At 39.4% G+C, this 24,539-nt stretch overlaps 1 protein-coding gene across 1 annotated transcript in view; it reads left to right on the forward strand.

The window, feature by feature from the left end:
* tlcd4b (TLC domain containing 4b) overlaps positions 1–24,053 on the forward strand; it is a 40,498-nt gene extending 16,445 nt beyond the window's left edge. The window contains exons 3-7 of the mRNA XM_079646845.1: positions 1,768–1,857; positions 13,698–13,756; positions 16,583–16,677; positions 18,182–18,255; positions 18,608–24,053. Of these exons, the coding sequence (XP_079502971.1) occupies positions 1,768–1,857; positions 13,698–13,756; positions 16,583–16,677; positions 18,182–18,255; positions 18,608–18,983 (694 nt within the window). The 3' untranslated portion in view covers positions 18,984–24,053. The remainder of the gene's footprint in view (positions 1–1,767; positions 1,858–13,697; positions 13,757–16,582; positions 16,678–18,181; positions 18,256–18,607) is intronic.
* Positions 24,054–24,539: the final 486 nt, after the last annotated feature.

Raw genomic sequence — 24,539 nt, forward strand, 5'->3', positions numbered from 1 at the left:
GTCTGAAGAGGAGGAGCTTAGCTTGACCCTGGTGGTGGTGGTGAATGGATAGTTGGGGTCGGTCTGAAGGGGAGGGGCTTAGCATGACCCTGGATTCAGAGGGACAGGAGGTGAAAAGGGGTGGAGGGGGGTTGCGTCTAGTCACCTAAAATGACAGCTGTCAGAGGGGGGAGCAGATTTAAAAAGGTTAGCGGAGCGCTATGATAGGCTTGTGAGAATAGAGCGAAGTGATTGGTTAGCTGGGGAGTGACGCCCCCGATCACTTATTTAGAGGAGAGAGAGTAGTAACATTGGAATATTAAATTAATGAGTAAAGAAGGTTCTCCTGGTTGAACTTGCGCTGAGCTTCATTAGTTATACAAACCCCAAAAGTTAGTGTAATGTCCAATAAAAAAATACAATTAATAATCAATAAGTAAAATGTCAAATAAAAGATCAAATTGAATACAAATATTTATATAATTTAGGAAGTTTAAATAGAATGTCCAATGAAACATTAAAAATAATCATATGAACCTTAGTAGTTAAAGTAATCGTGTGCATTTGTTTATTTATATACAACATATCAAAATAACAACCGAAGAGTGGCAGCATGAGCGGTAACATAACCTACACACACACACACACGGCTATATTAAAGTTTTTTCCCACTTCCTTTAGCCAAGTTCCTCCGAGTCCGTTCCATTTTTAGACACTTTGCTCTGATTCAGCGGTAAAAATGGACTCATACAGTCACTGAGGGGCTGAGGGGCAGAATCTGAATAATACCTTTACAGGGTGTCCACGGGGTCTTAGAAAGTATTAAACGGCATTTCCCAAGGTATTACATGTTGTAACTTGTTTTCAATAAGTATATAAATGGTCCAAAGAGGTTGTATTCTACAGTTTGCCTGAATGTAATCATTGCGTTGCTGTGTAGTGTGATTCTGTGTCGTTTATTTATGGCATCCCGTTGGATTTGACGTCATCTGAACAGGACATCGCACGCTCACTGCTTGATAATGCGCGGAGGTCAGTTTACGCCGGTTGCTAAGCAACATCGTTATGGGGAAATGCAAGTCTGCGTCCAAATGGTTGGAAGATGAGGAGGAAGGACAATCAATGCTGTATATAGTCAATGTGAGGTAAAGTGTGTCGCCAAGGTAACCAGTTAGAACTCAAAGTGGCGATGAGGTCTTAAAATGTATGGAAAGGGTCTTAAAGAAGGTCTTAAAAGGTTTTAGATTTGACTTCAGGATTCCTGCATATACCCTGATTTATGCCTAAAAATAGCATAATAGGAGACGTTTAAGAAAAATATCAAAGAAAACTTGGTTTGGTTTCTATATTTGAAAATGTATTATAATTTTTTTGGGGGATCCAATATTCTAATATAAATTTGCTTTCAAATTCCCATCCCTAGTATATATATTGCACAGTTATTAACGGCAAAGAGCCAGGGTCTTTCGGGGGTACCTGTCCCCTCCAGAGGCGGCATGTTGAGAGTTGAGGAACTTTGATTGACAGTTGAGGATTCTTGATCCGCTCAGTGGCCCAGATAAACACTCCAAAGGTCAGAGGTCATACTGTATCAGGATAAAGAGGGAGTCACTGTCACGTGGCATGGATAACATTAATGTGATCACTTACACGTTACTCAACAAGAGAGAAGAAGCCCCCCCCCCCCTTCACAATTTTAAGGGAAATCCACTGACTGTAAACTGAACTATTGATCTGTCATCATGTTTACAATTTGTTTTAATATGTTTTTTGATTGTTTACTTGCAGGTTGGTGTCGACTGTGCACGCTCTGATCGTGGGTTTGTTCTGTCTGTACATCCTGTGGTTCGATCACGTGGTCAACGCCGATCCCGTCTGGTAAGTGAATTTATAAACAAAACCTCCAAAAACACAGTAGTAGCAGAAATCTAGCTGATCATCAACTCCTAAACTATGTAATGTGGTTTAAAAAAAAAAAATACACTTTAGATAAAATAGGATAAGGTATGCTTTATTGGGGGGAGGGTGTGGCTCAGTGGGTTAGTGCGCTGTTCCTCGAATCAGATGATAGCAAGTTAGAGTCCCACTGCAGTCAGCATGTCGTTGTGTCCCTGGGCAAGACACTTCACCCCAAATTGCTCCTGTGGGGATTGTCCACAGTGCTGAATGTATGTAAGTAGCTTGGGTTAAAAGCGTCTGACAAGTAACATGTAATGTAATTGATCCCAATTTGGTACATTTTGGGAAAGGCATTGCACATAATGAAACATTTAAAAGAATTCTAAAATATAAACATCTCAAAATAGAAATAAAACGGTTTTATTAAGTCTGTATTAAAGAAATGGCAAAAGATTTGTATCTCACGTAAAATCCACTGAGAGTAGATGTGGCAGGATACGATCTCTTAAAGTGACAGTGCGCAATTACTGTTGCTATTTGCCCCTTTGTTTGTTCACATACTTTTCCATTAGGATTACTGAACGTTTAATGGACAAAAATACAAAAGTTTGGACTCTAAATGTACATCTTTGAAGAAAAATATAGGGAAACTTTGAGAAAAATCACCTTGTCTCTTACAAGCGATGTCATACACTGTAATAAAGCAGCATAATGTGAGACATGGAAGCAAATACAACCCTCTAAACACTTTCTGAGACTGAACACCAACACATTATGCTTTGTCATTCTGACAGGGTAAATAAAAAATGTGTGAAAGCCTCAGGCGCTTTTTAGGAGGAATCTGTCTCCTCACATCTGCCTTTTCCGACCGGCAGCCATGACTAGCTCACGAGGGAATGGGGGAGGAAACAGATGACGATGGGAGGTGGGAGTTAGTGAAGCATCGTCACTTTAATACCTTTGGAGAGATGCGGGTGGATCTGATGTGTCAGCAAAGTCTCCGGAGAGTCGTACTCTGAGTGGATTTAGCCTCTGATTACTGTCTCCTCTCTGTCTTCCACTCTCGCTGCTATCTGCATCGATGAATCCTGCAAGAAGAGGGATTTAATGAGGAGACTCGAAAGTTAGCATTGCTAGGGCTCCCTCGACAAAGAAATTATGGGATTTTTACTTTGGATTTGGGGATATTGTAGGAAACTAGAGAATGCAATTCCTGAAGAAACTGCTAGTGGGAATGCTTTATGCTGAAAAGCTGACGCTGAATTGCTAATGCTGAAAAGTAATGTGTAAGAAGAAAGTGAAGAATTTAGATTGAAATGATACATGAACACTGGGAGCTTGAATGTGTGGTAAGAGAAGAAAAGAAAGTAAAAAAGCTTGAAAAAGCAGTAGAATATTTGAACTGCAAACTATTGAACTAACTTGATGGCGAATGATCTGTCGCCATGTCAACGGTATTTGATGACACCACATAATACGCTTAGATGTGTTGATGGCTGCATCGTTACCAAACCTGTGAAGTTTTGGGCTGTTAGGAGCATTTTCGCTGAAGTTATGAGAACCGTCTTTCATGGAGAGCATTGTGTTGCCTGGGCAACGGCATTTGAAGAAATCTCAAAACTTTCCCGTAGATGTCTTCCCGGGTGGACTGTTAGCACACATGAAGTTTTAGCACTTTTTGACAATTTTCAAAGAAGTTATAGCAATATCGTGTTTTATTGCAAGGGATTGCCATGGCAACAGCTTTTGAGGAAAACTCACTAATGGCACATCGACATGTTGAGGGCTGGACCCTTAAAGATGGGGTAGGTAAGTTTGAGAAACCGGCTTGAGATACACTTTTTGTTATATTCCATGGAATGCTCTTAACATCCCGATAGCAATGAATGTCTTAAGTGCTTTGACAAAAATCCATAAAAAAAATTCATCTATGGTACTGTAAAAAGCACGACCAATCATCTGAGCCGGCCCGGCTAAAATAAATGGATGGCCTACCTGCCTGTCAGCCTTCCATCTGTGCACAAACGTATCTCGTGCACTCATTGGTCATGTGCACGTTCGTGTGTGTTGAAGGAGGGGCTCTGTAAGGAAGTGGCAGATTTTCTCCTGTCGTGTATTTTCAAATTCTAGCGATCTCGAGCCGGTTTCTCAAACTTACATACCCTACCTTTAACTGTCATCTGAAGTCTGGTGGTGTGTTGACCCTTTTCATATCAGTTACGTTAACATTTTGTTTTTTGGCGAGGGATGCGTTTCAATGGAAACAGCCTATGGTGAGATCTCAGATTTGGCGTAGAGCTGTTGAGGCATGGACCGGGGATATACAAGCGAAGTTTGGGGACGATCGGACCGTGTCCATTGGTGTTACAGTGACATTGTGTTTCATGGCGAGGGGTGCATTTCCATGGAAACGGCATATGATGACACCCCATAATTGACGTAGAGCTGTCGAGGGCAGGACCATTAACCATAATCTGAAGTCCGCTTCTGTTCTATGGCGAGGGATGCGTTGCCATAGTAACACTACATTACATAACATCAGATTTGATCTAGAGCTGTGTTAACCATTATCTGAAGTCTGCTGCTCTGAGCATGTCAGTTGGAGTTATGATATCATCGTGCTTCATGACTCGGAGCTAACGATGTGTCCAGAGATCAAAGGTTTCCACGGGGATGTGCAGTGATCAGTGAGAGGAGAGCATTTGCATTGTTCTGAATGAGAGATAAACCTCTTGCATGTGAACGTTTTGTTGAAGAACCATAACATATATCAGTGACATTTCAAAGCGTGAAGCATGTCAAGGAACTTGAGCATCTGAAGTTTACTTTTTGTGTACTTTCGGGTTAATAATGTGGCCTTTTTGGCAGATTAACTAAAGGTGTGCGGCTGCTGGGGTGGGGAAATATGAGGCTGAACTTACAATGGGGTTTAATGCAGACATGTTGAACGTTTTTGTCACTTCATGCTCTCAAGAGGCATTTTTTAAAATTATTTTTGCTAAATTATTTTACATTTTTCAAGCTACGAGATGTTTTTCTACATTTCTCATGAAAAATGATGTCTCAGGAATGTAGGGTTTGGAAAATATGAAGGCAAAATTAAATCTGTCCTCAAACTGACATCACACACTCTAAAATCTGAAGAAGGCCTCTTTACCAAGATCTGAACAATGTTTAATATTTCTAAAAGTATGAATCAGATTTAAAAGTTGTGTAACACGAATAATGTCAGAAAGATGTGTAACATGTTAAAGTTGGAATGAGGTTTCTGAGTGAAGGTATGAAGGAACAGTTAGCAGTTGAAGTCGCATGAAGATTGTTGAAGTCTGAAGATACTTCACCCCAAATTGCTCCTGTGTGGATTGCCCACAGTATTGAGTATGTACGTCGCTTTGGATAAAAGCGTCTAACAAGTAACATGTAATGAAGAGTTCTCCATTGACTTCCCTGTTAAAAATGTGATGAATTATGGGATGTATCTGTGGAATTATGAAAGTTATGAATGAGAAAAGTAATAGCCATCGATTCCCGACAGAGCTGAACGTTTTGATGTTTGAACAGAGTTTCTGCGATGTGGCGCAAAATAACCCGGCGTAATATTAAAGATTTTCGTGCGTCGAATAACAGATAGTTGGAAAGCTGTAACGGCATTCCCACTAAATAAATGGCGAACACACTTTTATGATACTTGCATGTTTTGTTCAGCAGGATCATTTCCACATATTAACAATGCTTTTTTTAAGCCTAAATGGAAAATAGGCAGAAGTAAAAATCTAACGTTAGGCACCGCTAAGCTAAAGGAGGCTAATGTTGGGCTATAAAGGAACTACAGCACGGTCACATGACTTCACGTCACCATCGCTAAGCTAAAGGTGGCTAATATTCCTAGTAGTATCAATTAGCCACTTGTTAGCAACTGCTGTTTTTCAGACATATAAAAGATTCAGACATTCAGCAGTGGGGTATTTACTGACGTATTTTATGTCGTAGAAGATACCGAGAACTTCTCGTAAGCTTGTGTTAACCACAGACCTTATTCCAAGTAAAAAAATTAAAACCGCTGACTTCAAGAACATGAAACTGGAAGTGGTGAAATGCATTGATTTCTGCGTTTTTATGACCCATTCCTGCACCATCCTATATCCCTCCTTTCCAATAACTTGATCATCCATTAAAGAGGCCCGATTCTTTTACCTTTTCTGCAGTGTGTTATATATGTTGACCAATCACAACAGAGCCGGCCAGCTAACCAATCAGAGCAGACTGGGCTCTGGTTTCAGACAGAGGGGGGAAGAGGTGCTGCAGCACAGGCAGTATGAGAACAATAAAGAGCTTTTTGAACATTAAAGCATGGAGACATGTCCCAGTAGAGATACTACATACTGATATACACCTGAACATCAGCAGGAGAGGACTCTTTAAAGTAGAGACACTACACACTGATACACACCTGAACATCAGCAGGAGAGGACTCTTTAAAGTAGAGACACTACATACTGATATACACCTGAACATCAGCAGGAGAGGACTCTTTAAAGTAGAGACACTACATTCTGATATACACCTGAACATCAGCAGGAGAGGACTCTTTAAAGTAGAGACACTACATACTGATATACACCTGAACATCAGCAGGAGAGGACTCTTTAAAGTAGAGACACTACATACTGATATACACCTGGACATCAGCAGGAGAGGACTCTTTAAAGTAGAGACACTACATACTGATATACACCTGAACATCAGCAGGAGAGGACTCTTTAAAGTAGAGACACTACATACTGATATACACCTGAACATCAGCAGGAGAGGACTCTTTAAAGTAGAGACACTACATACTGATATACACCTGAACATCAGCAGGAGAGGACTCTTTAAAGTAGAGACACTACATACTGATATACACCTGAACATCAGCAGGAGAGGACTCTTTAAAGTAGAGACACTACATACTGATATACACCTGAACATCAGTAGGAGAGGACTCTTTAAAGTAGAGACACTACATATTGATATACACCTGAACATCAGCAGGAGAGGACTCTTTAAAGTAGAGACACTACATACTGATATACACCTGAGCATCAGCAGGAGAGGACTCTTTAAAGTAGAGACACTACATACTGATATACACCTGAGCATCAGCAGGAGAGGACTCTTTAAAGTAGAGACACTACATACTGATATACACCTGAACATCAGCAGGAGAGGACTCTTTAAAGTAGAGACACTACATACTGATATACACCTGAACATCAGCAGGAGAGGACTCTTTAAAGTAGAGACACTACATACTGATATACACCTGAGCATCAGCAGGAGAGGACTCTTTAAAATAGAGACACTACATACTGATATACAACTGAACATCAGCAGGAGAGGACTCTTTAAAACTCTTCATCTTTCCTTATTCTTGCCACACTTCCTCCTCTGCTTCGCTCTCCTTCTGTTTCCTCTCTAGCAGACTAGAGATCCTCCATCAAGGCTCCTTTTCATAGCAAACAACAGCAGCCTAGTGCTCTTAAACCCCCTCCCTCCCACTTTCTCTCTCGTCATGAAGCCCCCCCTCCTCGTCTATCTGTCCGTTGTACCCGACATCTCCTTCTATCGAATCAATGCCGCACACCTCCTCGCTCTTATTGTCTCTGTGTCGCTGATGGAGGGTGTGTGAACAGCTAAGAGGGGGAGAAACAAAACGGGGGGCTTTTCTCCCTCCTCCCGCTACAAATCATCATCTGTTCAGGTGCTTAATGTCTTGTAAGCAAGGCTCTTTGTGTAGGAAAATGCACTTATTTCTATCATTAAATTGCTTTATCGCCCGCAAAGAAATGGCGATTTGTACGTGGAAATAATGGCTGCACAATTAATACAATTTATAGAAATTACAATAGTGCTATATTTAAATGTACAATATTTAGCACTCAAAGCAAATTTAATTTATTTTGTGCACTTGTTAAACATGATTGTATTGGGTTAGTTTAAATCAAAAATATTAAGTAGAATTGAGTTAAAATTCCTCTATTTTGCTTCTAACTAACCTGAAACGCGTATACAAATTATATTTAATTAAATCAACGTTTAAATGTTTTAATAAATAACAAAAATGTTGTTAAAATTCTAGTTTTATTCAATTATTTTGATATTAGTTTGATTAGTATCTTTTAAAGAAATTAATGTATTTACATATTTTTCAATAACAATGATGCAAAATGTGCATCCCCTCCATTATCATGAATGAAATAACATCAAAATCATCCCTACAAATTATTTTTCAAAGATTTTATGGACTTTTTCCCATCATTTAGTTCTGATGAACTAAAGAGCAGATCGCGTTCACACCGGAATAATTCCCTGAGGGAGGATTAGTCAAATGAAGCCGCTGAAGTCACTTCTTCTTCTTCTTCTTCTGCTTTGGGTTTACTGGCAGGCCGCAAACCACTTCACGGCGTATACTGCCACCCGAAGTCCCCGGGCGGAAGTCCCCGGAGTTGGGGAAGGCTTCAGTAGAAGCTGCTGGGACTCCCAGCAGCTTCTACTGAAGCCTTCCGAGTAAATCGCCAGAACGCCGACACCTCCTCATCTCCACCGCTCCCATGTTTTATTTTGTGTTGCCATAAGTTATTCTTTCTCCGTTGGTGCGCGGGGCTAATGCTAATGCTAATAATGCTAATGCCAGCAAAACTTTTCAGAGTTTTACGGGGCGTGGTTTGCAATTCTCCCAGCCAATCAGAAATTCGAACCTTTTTTAGCGGGCACTGAAGAGGGGTGAAAAGGTTCGCCAAAAAAAAGTTCTAGTTCCAGATCTTTTTGGTGGAACGCAAAATCCCAGGAACTATCGTAACTATTCCTGGGAAAAGTACTCCGGTGTGAAAGCGCCTATTTGAATTCCTTCAGCTCCCAAGAAGAAAAGGCGATTTATATTAGGAAACGTTTTCTTTGTTAGCGTAATATCTGTGTTCCTACTTAAGTCTCAACAGTTTGCTATGACTGTGCGTTTCCTCAGTCCCTTCCATTGCTACATTTCCCAACTTATCCCCCACTTGCACCTTGTGTCCTAATGCCTCTAAAAGCTCACCTTGTTGCAAGCGATAATTCTCCAGTCGATCTGGTTGTATTGCAGCATCATTAAGACGTGTCACACAGCCGCATTGTTCTCGTTCTGAATAAAGAGCGAGAGCCAGACTGCTTTCAGTGTCACTCAGCCCGGCTGTTATTATAATCCCTTCTGTTAACAAGTGCTGCATTTTTCTTGATGAGCTTCTCTGGACTCAACACGTACAGCAATGCGATGAGTTAAGGCAGAGGTGTCCAAACTTTTTTCACCGAGGGCCACATACAGCAGCCTCTGATTTGTCAACAGACTTAATGCAATGATGCATGGGATGCATCATTAGATCTATAAACTCTAACCATAACCCTAAGACCCACGACCAAGCAAAACAAGTATAATTTCTTATGTGGCCTAATGTACAAAAGGGGCGAAATGGGAAGACACCGAAAAATATACGAAGGGCTGGGCCACTCACTAGAGGGGAGGTTTATTGCCTCATAAGTGAAGTTATAATTTAGCAAAATCAATCAAATGTAGGTAAATGATGCTTAATACTTGAATATGCTTTAAGAAAAACAATCCCAGCTCTCCAGAGGGTTTCATTTATTTAGTTGGCAGCTCATTCCTTTAAACAGAAGCCTCAGATTGATTACAATAAGGGGAAATAGGAAGAGTATATTTCAAGCTTGTTGTGTAAATAAGTAATTGGGCTTTTTTCTTATCACCTTCGATTTGATAGAAAATGTTTTCAACTTTAATTGACGGAATTTATTTGAAAAGTGGGCTTACTAACACATGAATACTACTGAGTAATATATGTGTACATATATATTTAAGAACTACAAGACAAGCACAAGTTTCATTTGTGGGCCATTCTCTATTATAGTTTTTGTTATAGTTTGGACACTCCTGCAAGAACACTTTTATATTCTTGTCATTACGTTACTGATGCTTTTAGCCAAACCAACGTGCAATAAAACGAGAAACCTGCAAGTATATTAGCTTTTAAATGTCCGAACCTTTCTAAGCGCTACATGCAGATTTATTTAATTATAAATTGTTGAAGTCTGAGTTCAAACGGTGGGTTTTGAGACAGAAAATCTGGAGTGCTTACGTCACTTGATATCTTTGACTTGCAGCATAACAGACGGTGGGAATTAACATCTGGGAATGTGTTTACATTTATTTATTTATCAGTAAAGCAAGCTGAGCAAACGGCATTGAAGAAAAAATATGTTTAACGTGGAAATGCTCTACAAACAATGTGTGTTAAGGGTTTAGTTAAAACGTGTGTTTGGGAAGTAGTGATCATTGTGCGGATAATTCCTCGTCTTTTACACAATTTTTTTTCAACACTTGTCGCTCCTTTAAGTAACTTTGATTATAGTTGAATCCATAAATGCTGGTCATTTTAGATTGAATGCATGTGAAGCTGCAAAAGTACACTTTGACACTTAATTTATTGTTGATATCTTAAACGTAGGGATGCCAAATCAACCAGATGTTATTCAAATTGAAATATTTAAATCACGGTGATTAAAACATATTTGGTAAAAGGCAAATCCTGTGTAAATGTCTGAATGAAGTATCGTGGCGCTGCAGCGAAGTCCTGGACTACAAAATGTATTTAACTTAATGAAAGCATTTTGCATGACTAGGCGCTCATATTTCACACTTCCCGGGTAAAGACCTCCATACCTCCCTCTCTAGACCATATCCCACTCCTGACATTGTTAGAGGTGCGTGGGTTCACTCGCTGTACATTTAATTTCACTGAAGCTGCTTCACCCTGATGTGATTATCAGGAAGCCTTTGGACTCTGTGACTATCACACTGTCAGATAGGAGGAACGTTATCCAATCTTATATCTGCTTGCTGTGGCTCTGAGTGCAGAGGTAACGAGATACAGCTGATCAGTTAACAGGAGGAGCACATGGTTGTAAATCAGGCATCAGATTAGTTAGATAATCAGAGGAAGAAAGGGAGAAAGCTTTGGTAAGAACGTGACCAAGCAGTGATGACGTATTTTTATAGATATTGCAGAAAATAAGCAGCGTGGCAAAAACACTTTTATGATACTCACATGTTTAATTCAGCAGGATAATCTCCACATATTAACATCACTTTTATATATTTTGAAGCTTAAATGCAATCTCAAGAAGTAAAAAGCTAACGTTATGGTTTTAAAGGAACTACAGCACGGTCACATGACTTCACGTCACCACCGCTAAGCTAAAGGCGGCTAATGTTGAGTTATAAAGGAACTACAGCACGGTCACATGACTTCACGTCACCACCGCTAAGCTAAAGGTGGCTAATGTTGGGCTATAAAGGAACTACAGCACGGTCACATGACTTCACGTCAACACCGCTAAGCTAAAGGTGGCTAATGTTGGGCTATAAAGGAACTACAGCACGGTCACATGACTTCACGTCAACACCGCTAAGCTAAAGGAAGCTAATGTTGGGCTATAAAGGAACTACACTACGGTCACATGACTTCACGTCACCACCGCTAAGCTAAAGGTGGCTAATGTTGAACGTTTAGTCGTCTCATTTAGACACTTTTTTTATCACACACATCAAAAACAAATTGTGTTAGCTTGTGTTAAACATAGACCTCATTTCTGGCATGTTGCCAAAAACTCATTCAAAAAAAACTATTGACTTTGAGATATGGGGAGTACTGTATTGTGAATATGCTTAAAACCCAAGTTTGACAATTAAATAATGAATTGTCATAAGGACACTTATTAAGGATATTTAATAATAGATTACATTTGTATAGCACCTTTTTAAGAGACCCAAGGCCACTTTACATTGTGAACAAACAAACAAGGGGCAAATGATAAAGTAACATACATTTAATAAATAAATAGCAGTCATATTTCCTGGTTTTAGGACTCATTCCTGCACCACTTTATTGTTAAACAATCAAATGTATTCACCTACAGCAAAGACAGATGTTGTGCTGAACCCTATCAGGTCAAATCAGGTGATGAGTTCAGGGTGTGTGTGTGTGTGTGTGTGTGTGTGTGTGTGTGTGTGTGTGTGTGTGTGTGTGTGTGTGTGTGTGTGTGTGTGTGTGTGTGTGTGTGTGTGTGTGTGTGTGTGTGTGTGTGTGTGTGTGTGTGTGTGTGTGTGTGTGTGTGTGTGTGTGTGTGTGTGTGTGTGTGTGTGTGTGTGTGTGTGTGTGTGTGTGTGTGTGTGTGTGTGTGTGTGTGTGTGTGTGTGTGTGTGTGTGTGTGTGTGTGTGTGTGTGTGTGTGTGTGTGTGTGTGTGTGTGTGTGTGTGTGTGTGTGTGTGGGTCAGCGAGTCATTAGCTATACGACACGAGAGACTGAGGATCGGGTGTCCATTGAAGCAGAGACCTCCATTGTTACTTTGAACAGATGTTATTTACAAGGACACCTAACGGTTACCGGAGCGAAAGCTAAATTACTCGTTGTTCCGAAACAAAAATGGATTTCACAGTAACAGATGTTCTAGTCAAGGTTATTCTGGGTTTAAATGTTCAGTTGGAGAGTGTTTGTTCATTTTATTTAGTTTTTTTTCAGAATGGTTCATTCTCTTAGTGGTTTTAGGCTCTGTGTCTTTCAGATGATGACGAAAACATGTGGAGCCCAATTTTCATGTAACTGGTTGGAAGGGTGTAGTCGCTACATTTTTTTTAGTTTCCAACTGGGTAAAATGTTCTCTGCTTCAAGTCGAGCATTAAATCTGTATTTGTTATCAATTACAACAACTTGTAAACTCAGAAATTAGGACCTTGTTTTAGCTTTGGTATGATATCTCAGAAAAATGTGGCAACGTGCAAATGCAACGAAAAAACATTTGAGTAACGGCAATAATACTTAAATCTTGTAAATGTATATTCTTGAGTCTGTATTAATATATAAATCATATGTTTATTTAATTCTGTATGATTACCCCATATGTGAATAACAACAAGTATTAATTGTGAAGCATTGCCCCATCTGCTGGACTCTTTTAAGCCATTTAATTTCTGTGGTTTGACGCACAAGAGTTGAAGGAAATTCATCCATTCCCCTTTTTCTTTTAATGTATAACAAACTCAAAACAAAAATGTATTTGCCTTAATTTGTTTACTAGTGTTACTAGTTGTTTATTTTACTGGTTGTCTCTTCTACATCAACATGTGTCCCCTCTTCTTCATGTCTCTTCTACATCAACATGTGTCCCCTCTTCTTCATGTCTCTTCTACATCAACATGTGTCCCCTCTTCTTCATGTCTCTTCTACATCAACATGTGTCCCCTCTTCTTCATGTCTCTTCTACATCAACATGTGTCCCCTCTTCTTCATGTCTCTTCTACATCTACATGTGTCCCCTCTTCTTCATGTCTCTTCTACATCAACATGTGTCCCCTCTGTGGAAAGAGACTCTGAAAGTTTCAGGAACAAAGATTCTCTCTCTTTTTGATCCATTTCTATAAAAACCTGTCTGAAAATGAGCTGATCAGATTTTGGCCACTTTATGATGTCATAACGATGTGTAACCATTAGCCAATCAGCAACCAAGGTAAACCCCATGACATGGACTACTTTGACTTTGATACAGCTACTAGGCTACTTCCATATCTGTCACACTAAGTCATAAAGCAAGTTAGACATTTTGATGTTCCGGACCTTTGCATGGGGAGATTTTCCTCTAACTGGACCTCGTTGAATTTGAGTTGAATACCCCCGTTGTAGTTAAAGCTTTGTGTTGAATGTTTTTTTAACAACGTGTTCTTTGTTTTCCACAGGGGTGACCCCAGTCTCGTCAAACTAAATGTAGCCATAACCTGTGGCTACCTCCTTTATGGTGAGATGATTTCTGTTTGTACCGGTGCAAAGTCCATGTCATTCAATGTAAGCACACAAAGAAAAGCGGTATTTAAATATCTGAATTTCACTGATTATATGTAGAAACACTAATATGTCAGGTTTATAATAACACCAATCTGCACTTTAATATGTGAATAAACACATGCATTCAACCAAAAACACACACATTATTACGTACTGTATAAGTGAATAACGTCACAAAATCCTGTGTAGTAGTTTTTATCTCCCATGTGTAAATAACTCGGACTATTGTAGAAAGCAAAGGTCATGACCACAGCTTATTTTTATGACATTTTACAGCTTTGAAGGAACACTTCACCCACAAACTGCTCATTTGTATATCAATTACGACACCTTTTCAAACTCTGATTTTATTAATAATAATACATTACATTTATTTATTACATGGCTTAGTTGAATACTCGATTCTGATTGGTCACTTCAGAACATGTGACACGTTTGTTAATCCAGAACAGACAGACCGCTGCCAAGGATTTATTGACCGTTGTTAAAGGACGCCCACATCTGCGGAAAGAAGTTCGGTCGATTTAACTGTATACTGGGACAAGAAAACAGCGGAGAAGTAACGGGGCAGAAACCCTCCTTTTTACGCAGCGGTCCAGACATAGACATCAAACGGCAAAACATATTCAGTGTGCAGTTCCTTTGGCATTCGGGCAGGGATATCTAGATACTTTCCAAAGGTTGACATAATGAATTGTGCTACTTTTAAAGCAAGCAGCGATTTTTTCAAATCTAAAAGGTCAGCAAAAGCGCTATCGAAGCAGTTCCTACCGTTGCTACGTTAGTTCAAACGGTAACAACGGACTATTTTTCTTAGCGGATGCATGTCATTTTAAATAAATAATAGCCTACTATTTTTTAAATCAATAAAAACATTTTCTAAATCTATAAAAGTATTTCAATTAATATTGGGAGTCATATCGTTACTTTGTTGAGAATGTGGCCGTGCAATAAGCGGGATGATGTGCAGCGACTTGGTCATTATGGGAACATGGAGCGCTTTTCCTGGTGCTCGAAACGCTTATTTTTGTTTAGTTAAATTGATTTTTTGATTGATTTTAATGAGTTAAAGGGGGACAATATAAGCTATAAGTCCTGTTTTTTTTTTTATGTATTGTTTTTTCCCACACATAACACAATAACAGGAGAAAATACAGAGTACAAATGCAGGTGCTATATTAAAAAAACAATATGACATAATGATAATAACATAAAAAGACCATTACAGTAATAGCAATGAGAGAAATAAACCAAAATGACATAACACAGAAACAGAAACTATAAAGTTGTGTTTATGGAGTATTCTCTCTACTCGGTATACTCTAAAGCAGTGATTCTCAAATGGGGGTACGCGGGCCCCTAGGGGTATGTTGGGGTACTGCAGGGGGTACGGGAGATAGGTTAATAAAAAAAAATACCATGCATGATTACAAAAATAATCTTAGTACAATAAGTGAAATAGAAAACACAATTTTATATAAAATATTCCTAGAACCACCAAGGGGGTCCTCAAAGAACTCCACTGGCTCCCCGTTTCACACCGCATCCATTACAAACTCCTGGTCCTCACTTAGAAAGCCTAATCTAAACCTAAATCTAAATATATATTAATTCAATTGAAAAACTCGCTATTTTTTCATGCATACAGATGAACATATCCTTAGTTTGTTGTAATTCATGCATGACGGAGTTCATCAATCCCACACTGATGGAACATCACTGTATTGTAATTATTTAAATAGGCTTTTTCTATCAAAACATGTCGGGGTCGGTCAGGGGGTACTTGGCTGAGAAAAAGTTTTCAAAGGGGGTACATTACTGAATACAGTTTGAGAAGCACTGCTCGAAAGGTCACGACCAGAGTTCAGGTGTCCTATAACAGTGTTTTTCAAAGTGGGGGCCCCGACCCCCTGGGGGGCCGCCAGGGGGGTCACGCAAAGTTTGAGGGAAAGGGAATTTTTTTGTTGTTGATTTTATTAATAACTGCATATCTATCAATCTACTGTATGTGTCCTTTGATGCCAATCTTTTAATATTTTTTATTTATTAATATATATATATTTTGTTTTTAAATCACACGACCGCCCTTCAAGCCAATCAGAATCGAGCTGCCGCTACTGAGAGTGAAACTGAGTATCTGCTCAGCTTTTGGAGCAAGTGAGAGCTAGTGAATATTTCGCTCTGCAGCTGGATGAGAGCACGGATGTAGCAAATATTGATGTTTATACATATGAATATAAATATGTTTATTGTTAATATTACTTTTGAATATTGTATATAATATTATTAAGGCATAAGTAGCTTTCAAAAATGCTAAAAACATGTTAATTGTTCATATTACTGTTCAAAATTATATAATATAAAGAAAGAAATCCCTTTTTTAAAAATGCTTTAAAAATATGTTTACTGTTTAATATTGTGTTAAGAATGTTTTTAACAGAACACACAATTAATGTAATGAATGACAAACAAAAGATAAATACAAACATTTTTTAGAAGAATAACTGATTATTAATTATTAATACAAATATGTATTAAGCTGTATGATACATTTTTCATATTCTCCATCATGATGTACTCATCATTAAAAAAAAAAATTGCAACAGGGGGTTCCCCGCCAGAGGATAATGCTATATGGGGGTCCTTGGCAGGGCAAAGTTTGGGGACCCTTGTCCTATAACATGCCAGCTTTACCTGTGTTCCACTTTCTCCACCTGTTTGAAAGGCAGTAATGTTTACAAAGCAGTGGTTTCATGGTGTTGACCCTCTCTGTCCTCAGACCTCGTGCTGTTGGCCACTAACTGGAGCACGATGGGTGACGGCTTCTTCGTCTGCCACCACTTGGCGGCGCTGTATGCATACGGATATGTTCTGGTAAGTAGATCACCCTTCAGATTTAGAGTGTGAAAACTCAGGGGGTAGAGGGAGCGTTCGGTTCAATTAACTGTATACTAGCTTCTTTTTAAATCTCCAGCTACACACTGAAAAGTACCGGCTTTATTTCAGTAAATGTATTTCCATTGTCAGAGGTGGGAGAAGTACTCAGATCTTGTACTTGGGTAAAAGTAGAAGTACTCAGATCTTGTACTTGAGTAAAAGTAGAAGTACTCAGATCTTGTGCTTCAGTAAAAGTAGAAGTACTCAGATCTTGTGCTTCAGTAAAAGTAGAAGTACTCAGATCTTGTGCTTCAGTAAAAGTAGAAGTACTCAGATCTTGTGCTTCAGTAAAAGTAGAAGTACTCAGATATTGTGCTTGAGTAAAAGTAGAAGTACTCAGATCTTGTACTTGAGTAAAAGTAGAAGTACTCAGATCTTGTGCTTGAGTAAAAGTAGAAGTACTCAGATCTTGTCCTTGAGTCAAAGAAGAAGTACTCAGATCTTGTACTTGAGTAAAAGTAGAAGTACTCAGACCTTGTGCTTCAGTAAATGTAGAAGTACTCAGATCTTGTACTTGAGTAAAAGTAGAAGTACTCAGATCTTGTACTTGAGTAAAAGTAGAAGTACTCAGATCTTGTACTTAAGTAAAAGTAGAAGTACTCAGATCTTGTACTTGAGTAAAAGTAGAAGTACTCAGATCGTGTGCTTAGTAAAAGTAAAAGTACTCAGATCTTGTACTTGAGTAAAAGTAGAAGTACTCAGATCTTGTACTTGAGTAAAAGTAGAAGTACCAGAGTGTAGGAATACTCTGTCACAGTAAAAGTCCTGCATTCAAAATGTTCCTCAAGTGAAAGTAGAAAAGTATTCTCATCAAAATATAGTGAGAGTAGCGACAGTAAAAGTAGTCATTGTGCAGATTGGTCCATTTCAGAATAATAGATATGATATGTTTTATAATGATTGATCATGAAAGTGTTCTCAAAGCTGCTAAAGGTGCAGCTAGTCTGAATGACTTTGTATACTGCAGGGTAGCTTGTGGATTTACTCCAGGTGGAACTAAAGTCTGATTTAACACTTGATTAGATTTCACATCATTCATCCACATCTGAGAAGTAACTAAAGGTATTAAATACATGTAGTGGAGTAGAAGTACAGGGTAGCATGACATGGAAATACTCAAGTACAATTTAGAGGTACTTGTGATTTACTTAAGTAACTTGGCTTAGTTACTTTACACCTCTGACCATTGTATTGACTTAGATAGCAATTGGAGACATGACACTATTCCAATGTCCAAATGTTTAATTGTTCCTCTCTCTTTGATTAAGGTCATAATCACAAAGCTATGTGTTACTCTGGTTACTCCCTAGGAAGGGGGAGATAGTATTGTTGTTGTTGTTTATGTTTTGTAAATTGTCTCAGTGTTCGGTTTGTGAAGCACTTTGAGTTACCGTGTTTGTTTTGAGAAGTGCTCTCTAAGTAAAGTTTGATTTGATTGCAGACCCGAGGCGTGCTTCCCTACTTTGCAAACTTCCGCCTCATTTCAGAACTGTCCACACCGTTTGTGAACCAAAGGTGAGTCAGCATCTCTTTACCCTCTATTTGTCAACATATCCCAGAATGCATAGCAACAAGTGTTCTATTTCTGTCTGTCAAAACAAAAAGTCCTGCAGCGAAAATTGAGGGGAAAGTAATTAGGATCATAATCAAAATACTTGATTTACTTCAATTGTGTCGAGTGAATATTGCTCCATTTTTAGAATAACAAATTACTTTAATCAAAAGTAACAAATATAATCATATAAACTTTTTTTAATCTATTTTTGAATGAATCTAAAGACACAATGAACGGATAAAGATAGAAAAAAAAAAAAAAAAAAGTTGAATTTACAAATGATCAATAACAAAATCCCCTTCCTCCCTGCAGGTGGTTCTTCGAGGCGTTAAAGTACCCTCGCTCTCACCGCCTCGTCGTTATAAACGGCGTTGCCATGGCGGTCGTCTTCTTCCTGGTCCGCTGTGCCGTCATGCCGTCCTATTGGTCCAGCGTCTTTGCCACTTTCGGCACGGAGGCCTTCACTAGGCTGGGCCTCGCCGCTCAAGTGGCGTGGATCTCCTCCTGCATCGCGCTGGACATCCTGAACGTCATCTGGATGTACAAGATCGCCCGCGGCTGCTACAAGGTGATCAAAGGAAGAGGGGGGGCGAGGAAAGGAAAGGAGGAGGTATCGGAGAAGAAGGAGGTAACAGAGAAGGAGGTGGAGAAAAAAGACGGGAAGCACGTCAACAACCACACGGACTGAAGAGAGCGAAAGGAAATGTAGGAACAGGAAGTAAGGAGGAAGGGGAACTCCTCACAGACCCACGTGATGGTCCTTTAAGTCCCGACACGAGACAAAGAGACTCTCGAGCTCCAGCCTTTGCAGCTCAGTGTTGGGACGGAGGCAGAAAGCACACTTTTAACTCCGTCTGTCACCTTTTCGTTCGTCCTTTGACCCATCATATACCCCCCCCCCCCCTCCTTCAGCCTCTGAAGTGCCTGCGAAAGACAGGATTTTTTTTGCAGGATCGCAAAGTCTGACAGCGCCTTCAGGAGACGACCATCTCTCGCTGATTCCCCCCCCCCCCCCCCCCCCCCCCGAACATCCTTCATCTACTCCGTCCACGCTCGAGGAGACGCTCCCGTGTGCAGTGTTCGTGAATCTACAGGGCTCTCGTCTTAAAACTCATCAGACCTCACGATAGATATATAAAAGAGACAGGAAAACACCATAATGCCTCTTCTACAGTATCACCTGCTGTGGCCTCCTTGTAAGAAAGTGGCACCTGCCTATCACCAGCCATGCCCCTCCAACGCCCCGTGAACAATTCGGATTATATATATATTAAAATATTTAGAATATGCATGCAGGAAAGACACCCTGTAGGTCCTGTGTCCACATAGCGTCTTTTTCTGAGCAGAGGCTTTTTCCAATGTTTCTTGGACGATATCTCGACAACTTTTGACATGTTTTCCATTTGACATCAGCTGGAAAGTCCGTGAAAGGAAGGCGACCCGCGTACAGATCAACGCTCACCGGAGAAAACATCAATGTACATCAAATTAGCTTTTTTGGTTTAGTTCTAGCTGTTTCCATGGTAAAAAAACAAACTTCTCGTCTTTGTACGGAGGGCATTCGGAGATAAGAGTTCAACACTAACAATAGAGAGAGACACCTAAGTACGACGAATACGCTTTTCTGTCTTTTATATAATGGAGAAACACGGTCTAAAGCGAGCCTCTCCCCCACATACGTAGGGTGGTCCGTGTCCTACGATAACAGTTTGACATTTAGCTGAGAAAACATCCATGTACAAAAAATGAGCTTTTCGGTTTTTGTTATGGTTGCTTCCATCTGAAAGCAGTCAATAACGAGCTTCTCCTCCACGTACGGGGGGGGGGGGCAATCTGCGATAGAGAGATGGAGATAAAGGTTCTACAGATGGTTCTATAGGTTCTACAGCTCAACGTAAAAAAAACATTCATGCAAAACAATTGAGCTTTTGGGGGTTTTCAATGGCCGACAGACTTGGTCAAAATCAAGCTTCTCCACATACGGAGGGTGATCCTCGTATGTCATTCACCGTAGAAAACATCCGTGTGCACCAAATTCGCTTTATGGGTTTTGTAATGATCGTTCCCGATTTGAAAGACACGGTCGAACACGAGATTGTCCTCATCCTACGGAGGGCGATATGGAAGTGAAACACTCACTGGCAGCAACATTCATGTACGACAAATTCGCTTTTTCGTCTTTGTTATAATTGTTTCTCTCTGAATAACACAATCAAGCTTCTCCTTCAATTTCAAGAGTGACGTCAATAGCTAGATATATAGATCTATAGTCAATAGAAGAGTCAGTCAAGTTAATATCAACTCGGAGCGTTCGTAGCGGCCACACAAAAAACAGAGGGTGAGCTTTTAGAAATAAGACGATGGGTGTAGAGCTTTTGTCGAAACAATGGAGGACAGAAGAGAGAAAGAGCCTCTCTGTGGACACGGGCGTCTCACAGGACCATTTTTTGCCTTTTCAGTATTCATTGTGTCGGCATCGCCCCGCTGTATTTTTATTTTACCCGCCCTGAAGTTACAATCCAATTCATTTTTACATCCATCGCAACCCTCTGCCTCACTGGATACTCCACTGTCCAGCTTTTGGTTTTGTTCTACCTCTCCCCCTGCCTTACAAAGACCTCCCGTCGTCATGAGATAAATCAACTTTCTACTGTACCGAGTGATTTTAGCCTTTGATATGTTATCTGTTGTGATATCACTGATTCAGAGGGACACCTTCGACCCAGCCAATGCAGTAAAGTGTGTCTTTCTAAAGAAACCCCCCCCCCCCCACACACACAATGGAAGTCTTTATACTTCCTCTGATCACGTTTTTTTGTTCTCCGTGACACTGAGAATCTAATCTTACAAGGGAAAAGGAAAAGTCCACAAACATTTGGACTTTTTTCCCCCACTTTCTTTCCACAAGTTGGCACAATCATAGTGCGAACGATATAATTGAAGCCCCTTCAGAAACACTGACACGGTGCTCCTTTTCTTGCAGAATGTCAGCAGTAGGAATGCTAGCAATATGACAATTTCTTTCCAAACGTTTCTACATAATTTGGATGTATCAATTTATGGCAATCTGCATGTTTTTGTTTTTCCTTTCTGTATAAATTGTAAATCACTTCAGAGCATGGTAACATATGTCTGTGATGCCTTAGCGACTAGTCACGATAGATGAATAACATCTAGATATGAAACTGCATTAATCCGATGCTTAAAAAGGGGTTTGTCTTCCAAAATGTCTCGCCTCTCGGAGCGGACTGAATGCATGTATTTGTTCTTTACTTTCCTCCTCGCCGCATGTCTGTACAGTTAATTCTCATACAGTAGCTCTGTATGGCCGACTCAGTAATCATTAACCACATTCTCTGTGTGGCAGGTTTTTTTTTTTTTACAACTTCATGAACTCTACTCGTTGTACACTGATATGATGATGGACAGAGATACAGGCTTTTGTCACACTGCAAGAAATGTATAAATGTCATTGTTGCTTATAGGAGAACTCCACCGATTTAAAAATGGGGAAATCACGATGTGAAGTTTCCATCTGAATGAAGTGTGCGTCTTAACCAAAGCTATTGCTAAAAAAAAATCTGCAAGAATTTCACGTTAATATAAGGAGAAAAAAGAGGGTGTGTCAAAGTGACGTCATTAAAACAACAATGGAAAAACGATATTGCTATTTGTATGAAGGTGACTTTTATTTTTATTTTCTCTGTCACTATTTATTAACTTTTCAATGTAGAGTAAATGCATTTAAGGTACGTCACTGTGACACACTTTTAAATAAAAATGTATCCGTGTTTTGCAATTTTAAGATGTGTATCACACAGATACACACTTAGTATTTTTATTTAACTTTTTTTTTTCTTTGACTTAAACCTTTTGCCTACATTGCCCATAATGCAACAGTTCAATTCAGGTGTGTCGCCGCTAATTATGCCGTTTTTGTTTATTTCGAATTTTTCCAGTCAGGTTTTCTTATTTCACAAAAGTAAAATGCTAATTAAAACATTAAGTCTTTAAAAAAAAAATCCACAACTTGGTACTACATCACCCATAATGCACCACTTCATTCTAGCGTTTCAAGTGTTCTAATGGTGGCTCCTTCTGCCTTTTTTGTCAGTCAGGTTTCATTTGTTTTTGCCAATTTCAAAAGCACATAAAAACAGCAAGCTCATACTGCCCAATTATATTTATTTGTATATTACACATATAGTTGTACAAAACAAACCCATTTTTTATTTATTTTTAACCTATGTAGTGGCACTTCCCAAGACGTGAAAACAGCTTGTGTGTGTCCAATCGGTGGAGTTCCCCTTTAAGCCTTTAATTGGAACAGATAATGGAGAATATCTCACTGTGTTGCTATGGAGACGACCTCCTGTCTGTCTGTCATCACCACAGAGGAGGGGCTACAGTATCTTGTGCCTTTTTTAACACAAACGGTGGATGTGATGCAGCCAGGTTTTGGATTAGCATGACTTTCCAATGTAATACCCAGTGATTATCTCCTCTGTACTCCACATGTATACTCTTTGTATATATTTTTATAACCTCTTGCCTGCACAATGATTAATCCGGCCAAGTATTATAATCCAAAGCTGATCCCTTTTCTCTGGGAGTTTTGTGTTTTTCTCCTGAAATACAGGGAGGTATGTCTCTATGAATGTTGTGATTTTAGTTATTTAGTGGCATTAGAGATGCGCTCCCAGTGTCCCGAGGCGGTCAGAATGGAAATTATATTTTTTCACTTTACGACAGGTTAGTAAACGGGGAGGCTAACATCTCATTTCTCCAGCCTCCTAATCTCGAAGCTGTGAATAGTTGTAGAAAGAAACTGTAATATCAAAAAAAAACTAAAATAATCAGAGTACACTGTGGGGAATGAAGGTGCACCTCTTCGTTTTGTTTTGTTTTGCCGTCTTTGAGTTTTAAACTGCTCGTGCACAAAGTAAAACGACACTCACGAGAATTGCAATGTACCGGAGAGAGTTTTTTGTATGTTTCAGGGTTTTCTACAGAATATATTTCAACACCTGATATATGTGTCTCGCACCCTGGGGATGTTCGGACAGAACGAATTGATGGATTAAAAAAATTAAAAAAGGCTGCTATTGTAAAGGCCGGGATCTGAATCGTATCAGGTTAGAACAACCACATTTGCCTTTTCTTTCTTTTTTTGGGGAGGCCAACGTTCATTATGTCAAATAATGAATATATTTAAAGATATATATTATTAAGGTATATACAAACCTGTGTATATCAAAGTATTGAACACTGATGCACCAATTAAACGAATTTTAAGTGTGTTTAATTTCTCTTCTTTCTTAGGTACATTAAAAACAGAGCTGCATCAGAATCTGGTACTTAAACAGTAAATCTTACACCTGGTACTTGGGCAGTTTTGATGTCAAGTTTGATTCTATTAAATAACATGAATTAAGAATTGTATATTGATTGAAAATGACTGGAAAAATTGCAGATAAATTGACAGCAAATATGATTTTTCTTTTGATTGACTTGCCAGTGTGGCTTGTGTTGTTTCCCCCTCTTTGACTTTTTTTTATTTTTGTCTTTTAATGCAATGCAATCTCTTTCATTTCTTTGTTTTCTGGAGATTTTAATGTGAAACAGCCTACACTACACGCAGGCCTCGTCTGAGCGTCGTCTACAATGACCACTACTAATGATCATGTAACTGTAGTGCTGGAAGTTGAGACTTACTTGAAAGTGTTGCTCTTCAATAAAGTTGAAGACCAAGAGAAAACGGTTGCCTGGCTCTTTCGTTCTTACTCTACACTTACAGGTTAAATATATAACATTCTGCATTTTAAATATCTAAAATACTACTACACCTATGCAGGGCCGTCCCTCCCTACAGGCCGATCATGCAGACTGCGTGGGGCCTCACCTTGCGGAGGGGGCCTCACCTTGCGGAGGGGGCCCTCACCTTGCCTGGGGCCTCATGTTCGCCAGGGACGGCCCTGCACCTATGTTAGATATTTTGTTGAGTTGCCTACTTCAATCATCCCAAATGTTTTGACCAATTTGTAAACCAAGAGAAATCTTCCTGTATGTATTAGCATTGGTATCTTCTAGAAGCTATCACAAATTTACTTTTTATCCAATTTTAAGCTACATTTGTAAGCTCTACTTTTAGATCTTGGCTGTTATTTAACTATATATGTTAACCAGACAAAAGATATGTCATTGCACGTCTTGGACAGAAGTTCTTACAGAAACAAGCTAAGCT

Source organism: Notothenia rossii (assembly GCF_949606895.1).
Source record: "Notothenia rossii genome assembly, chromosome: 8".
NCBI lineage: Eukaryota > Metazoa > Chordata > Actinopteri > Perciformes > Nototheniidae > Notothenia > Notothenia rossii.